Source organism: Asparagus officinalis, chromosome 1 (assembly GCF_001876935.1).
Source record: "Asparagus officinalis chromosome 1, Aspof.V1, whole genome shotgun sequence".
NCBI classification, from domain to species: Eukaryota; Viridiplantae; Streptophyta; class Magnoliopsida; order Asparagales; family Asparagaceae; genus Asparagus; species Asparagus officinalis.
The window spans coordinates 121,108,765-121,114,233 of NC_033794.1; the positions used below are offsets into that span (position 1 = coordinate 121,108,765).

General features: G+C 41.8%; 1 protein-coding gene across 1 annotated transcript; it reads left to right on the plus strand.

Moving 5' to 3' along the window:
* On the plus strand, window positions 663-3,712 carry LOC109829230 (cytochrome P450 CYP72A219-like). Its single transcript, XM_020396400.1, has 5 exons — window positions 663-991; window positions 1,813-2,033; window positions 2,111-2,355; window positions 2,435-2,804; window positions 3,112-3,712. The coding sequence occupies exons 1-5, from the start codon at window positions 703-705 to the stop codon at window positions 3,538-3,540; spliced, it is 1,554 nt and encodes a 517-aa protein (XP_020251989.1). The 5' UTR covers window positions 663-702; the 3' UTR covers window positions 3,541-3,712.

Genomic DNA, 5,469 nt, shown 5'->3' on the forward strand with positions numbered 1-5,469 from the left:
TGATTAATAAGAAATTAATTGTGTGGCTCCCGAGGGGATAGGCAAGTTTGCCGAACCTCGTAAATCTTGGTATATTTTTCTCTATACTGTGTTTCTTGCTGTTTTAGGGGTTTAGCGTAGCCCCTGGGTATTCCCCAACATAAGGGTCAATTGTAATTGTACATAGTTATATATACTTTGTGATTGTACATAGTTAAGTATATCTTTTACATCTCATTAAAGTTCCTAATTATGTTGAATATGAGAGAAAAATTCGTAATTTCATCCTTGTACATCGTGAAACCATAAATTTCTGGCTCGCGACTGATTACGTGCTCCTCCTCATAGTAAATGGGGCAAATCTTCAACTATAACTGGCATAAGAACAATCTACAGACAACTCTTCAAGTCTCCATTCATACGCAAATATAAGCCTCAAATGGGCTTATTTGCAAAGAGCTCTAATCTATTATCAGCCACAACCAAGGAAGTCCAAGGAAGGGAAGCTTCCATGGCGTAGTCTTCTCAGTCCCCCTTCCTCTACTTGGTCCCCAAGATAAAAACATGCGCACCGTTTCCAGCAGTCTCGTGTCACAAAAGTCAAGAAACGGTCCAAGACGTCATTTTACTCTATTGAAAATGACTCTGTGTTTACCTTCAAAGCTATATAAAACCTGCACAGCCTCGCACCTTATCCTTCACCACTGGTGCAGGCGAAGCAAAATGGAAACCCCCCTTCCTCTCCCTTCAGCAGCGGCATTTTCCTTGCTATCTGCGCTCTTCTTGTACCTCACCTTCAGAGCCTACCGCTCTCTATGGTGGAAGCCCAAGAAGCTCGAGAAACTCCTATGGCAACAGGGCATCAAAGGCAATCCTTACAGGGTTCTCTATGGGGACATGAAAGAGGAGATGCGAGCATTCAGAGAAGCGTGGTCACGTCCCATGGACGGGCTCCATCATCGAATCGTGCCGAGAGTCGTATCGTTCATGCATCAGACCGTGCAAAAATATGGTATGCATACGTACCTATGCTCGCTATACGTATACTGAAAAAAAAACTAGATACTGTGTCCTGAGAAACATACCTGCTTGCGCACAGTGTGGAAAACAGTGGGAGGAAATATCCTAGGAATATATAGTTAGGAATCAATTGATAACTAGTTTTTTTGGTTGAAGGGGTTCAGTAGCAAGCTTATATATATCCTAGGATATATAGTTAGGAATCAATTGATAATAATTATTCATAGGGGGGAAATATCCTCCAAAACTCTGGGGTGTTTTCCACGTTTAACACTCTTAAAACTTTCCCGCCAGACCCCCTAAACTTCAAAGAATGTCAAATAATCTCCATAAAGCTTTAATTTTTCCAATAGAAAGCCTCTAAGAGTAAGAGAAGACGGGGCCCCTAGTGAAAACAAGGAAAGAACGGAATGGGAAAGTAACAATCAAGTCCTCCAACGGCAAGAGTCTTTTTTGGGAGTTTTTCTGGGGGGGAAATTAAAAAGATTTGTGGGGTTTTTGAGACACTGCAGTTTCGGGTGAAGTGGGGAAAACTTCTGGGCGTTTAGTGAGAAAAATTTTGGGTGGTTCTGTTAAATCTACCCAGATTAGGATGAGAATACCCCTCTGGTACCGTATGCCATGCTTAGGAAATTATTCCTTATAATGAATGTCTTGGCAATTCTTCATAATACGCTAGCAATTTATATGTCTGGGTAAAATCTCTGGATAATAATCACTTTTTCAGTAAGTGTACATTAGCACATTCGATCTGCGCTAGCGTAGGTATACATGAGAAAAGCAGTAGTATCTAAAACAAGAAAACTTTTGCAGGCAAGATGTGCATCATATGGGCAGGAAAGACTCCCAGAGTACTGATATGGGATTCGGAGATGGTGAAAGAGGTCTTTTCAGAAAAATCCAGTCAGATCAGGAAACCCCCACCGAATCCTCTGATAAGTATCCTGGCCCAGGGAGTGGCGAGCCTCGAAGGCGAGGAGTGGGCTAAGAGGAGGAGAACAATTACCCCAGCCTTCCATCTGGAGAAACTGAAGGTCTACACGATTCAAAATGTACGTCTCATGTGTCTGAATTGATAAACTCGGTCAGTTACCGTTATTTTTCTTCGCAGAGAATGGTGCCAGCTTTTGCAACTAGCTGCGAAGATTTGATAAAGAGATGGGACGGGTTAGTTGGTACTCAAGGGTCCTGTGAGGTTGATGTTAGCCCTGAGTTCCAAAATCTCACGGGGGATGTCATTTCACGAACTGCCTTCGGAAGTAGCTACGAAGAAGGGAAGAGGATTTTCGAACTACAGAAGGAACAAGCTGAACTGGCCATTGAAGCTGCCCGTGTACCTTATATTCCAGGATACAGGTGAGCTCCGTATTTGCATTACTATCAAACATTAGGAGCTTGCTAATTAGTAAGAATTTCATGTATTGGATTGTTACAGATTCATCCCAACAGCAAAGAACAGGAGGAGGATGTGGATATACAGAGAAATCAGGACTATCTTAAGAGAGATGATAGATAAGAAGCTAAAATACATTGAAACTGAAGGATCAGAAAGTGGAGATTTACTAGGATTACTCCTGCAGTTCACAAGTGGTGACGATAAAAAGTATGAAATCAAGATTGAAGATGTGATTGAAGAATGCAAGCTGTTCTACTTTGCAGGTCAGGAAACAACATCGACGTTGCTCACCTGGACAATGATTCTTCTGTCGATGCATCCCGTCTGGCAGCAGAGAGCTCGCGAAGAAGTTCAGAAAACCTGCGGGAATAATACACCGAATATGGAATCCATAAACCAGCTTAAAATTGTGAGTACACATACGTACTAAGCTTAAATAATATTCCCTTCCTCTATACCAAGAACTTCAAAAAGCCCAGATTCAAATCCATCTAGTCAGGTAAAGAAGAATTAGAAAAGGTATTGCTGCTATAAAATAGCCCAAGTTTCAGCAACGCGTGTTAGAGGGTAAAACCATAACTTTCAATTATCATCCTTTCGTTCTTAAGTTCATTCTGCTGCACAAAAATTTTGAGGATATGAGAGTTGAAGGTATGGTTTTTTGCACTCCAACCAACATTAAATTGACTTACTGCGTTTTCTGAATTTGAATGTAGGTAACCATGATATTTCATGAAGTTTTAAGACTATACCCCCCTGTTACCTTTCTATTACGCCATACTTACAAGGAAACAAAGCTAGGAGAGTTTTGCTTCCCTGCTGGTGTAGATTTCGGTCTTCCTATATTACTCATGCACCATGATCGAGAATTATGGGGTGACGATGCAGAGGAATTTAACCCCGAGAGGTTTTCAGAAGGGATATCAAAGGCAACTAAAGGGGGTCAAAATGCATTCTATCCCTTCGGATGGGGACCGAGGATATGTTTAGGACAGAGTTTCGCTATGATTGAAGCAAAGATGGCTCTAGCTATTATTCTACAGCACTTCTCCTTTGAGCTCTCACCTTCTTATTCGCATGCCCCATATACTGTGATGACTCTCCAGCCACAACATGGAGCTCATGTTACCCTACGTCGACTATAGGATTTTAAACAGAAGATTTTATGTGGTTTTTGGTTAGGTCCTTACTTTACTTGTACCAATAAATATCGGTAACACACAGATGTGAAGCTGATTGCTTAGGAGTTAATACTCATTTCTCTTTATTTTAAATTTCCCCCTTTTGGTACTAATAAATGCAGAAAATGCAAAACCAGATTCTCATCGTCATATACCTAAATTTATGAACACGATCACAAGGTCTACTTGTTTACATTTGAATCTAAGACTAGGAGGTCATATACCTAAATTTATGAACACGATCACAAGGTCTACTTGTTTACATTTGAATCTAAGACTAGGAGGTCACAAGGTCTCCAAAGGCATCATGATGTTTAGATTGCAGAAGTATAGCAAAAATTTTCATTAGAAGGAACTGTCACATAAGCAGAAATTCAAAATTGCAAATATTGGGACATTCTGAAATATACTTATGGAAAGAGAGATGTCATGCAAGATCCTGGATCTCTTCTAACAAGGTGTCAGATATCATCGATACCTGTGTTGGATGCTGTGCTGAAAGAATATGTTTATAATCAAGTGATCAACTTACGGAAACACTCAAATGATCCAGGTTTGTGATATTAGCCTCTGCCTCAGTGATTAGCCAATGCATGTCAGCAAACAGCACTTGATGCCCATATCTAGTTTTCTTTTCAGTATGATCCACTTTATCAAAAATTATAATGACAAATAATATGCATCTAAATTCATTCCATCCCTGCCTAGTTGAAGTGCACTCCGTTTTGCTCTCTAGCTGATCATTTTCAAATTTATATCACGCAAGTAATCTTCATAACATGAAAATTGAAATATTCTGCTTTCAGAAACAAGCAGCGGATATGTTGTGCGCAGCGGAAATTTCGGCAACACCTCCGGTGCGCAAGGTGCACAACAAGAGATTAGATCACAATGAAATTCTTGTTTCTCAAAGGAAACAAGAACCAAAAGCCAGATATCTCATCAAAGTGAGATATCAGCTCTTCCTCTCATCAGCTCTAGGACTGCGCGTCGAGGGAACCTACAAGCTATTACAAATCACGGCAAGAACACAAATTTTACGTGGTTCGGCAAATAGCCTACGTCTACGGGGCAAGGAGGGGGGGTCTACTACTAGAGGGAGAGAATACAAGTAGGGTCTACAATCACTCAATCTAAACCCTCACACAATCTCTCAAATCCCTCACACAAATCTCTCTCTACAAAAGGATGCACAAAAGAACTCCTCCGTCACAAACAGCATTCAAAACCACCTTCACGTTTTGCTCCTGCAGCCGCAAAGTTCCCGCAGCCTAGCACTATAGCCGTAACTCCCAAAAAATTGCCGAAGTTGTTCTTTTGCCCAAGCCTTGCACTCCTTTTGCACAGCAGCCTAAGTATTGTACCGTCGCTCCTTTGCTGCTATCTCACCCCTCAAATTTGCACACGAAACAAAAAACCCTAGGTGCCCTTTTATAGCAATCAAGCAATCGGGTGGGCCCATGCATTCACGAGGAAACCAAGCCTCTGCGTTTACCCAACTGCATGGCCCCCACACACAAATCAAGCAACGTGTTTTCTCAGCTCATCTCTTCACGTGGCTGATTGGTTCACGTGTTTTGTGGCCCTCTAGTCGGCCCCACTCACAATTCTCCACCTCGGCGAAGTTTTTCCAAAACTGACCCGACACCAACCAAATCAAATGCCTCACTTGTTAGTGGGGCCGACTAGACTACACCGACTACACTAAATGCCTCACTTGCTGAGACCCAAATGGGAGTGCAAACACTCACCCCAAATGTCGATGTCGCTCACTAAATCGGCTGCATCATAAATACTGCCTACGTATCCTCTTGCCCAAGGAATCAAGCCTTCACATCGTTCACCCAAATGGCCTCCTAAGGACCTCAATCCAATAGAAGAGTTTGCAACCCT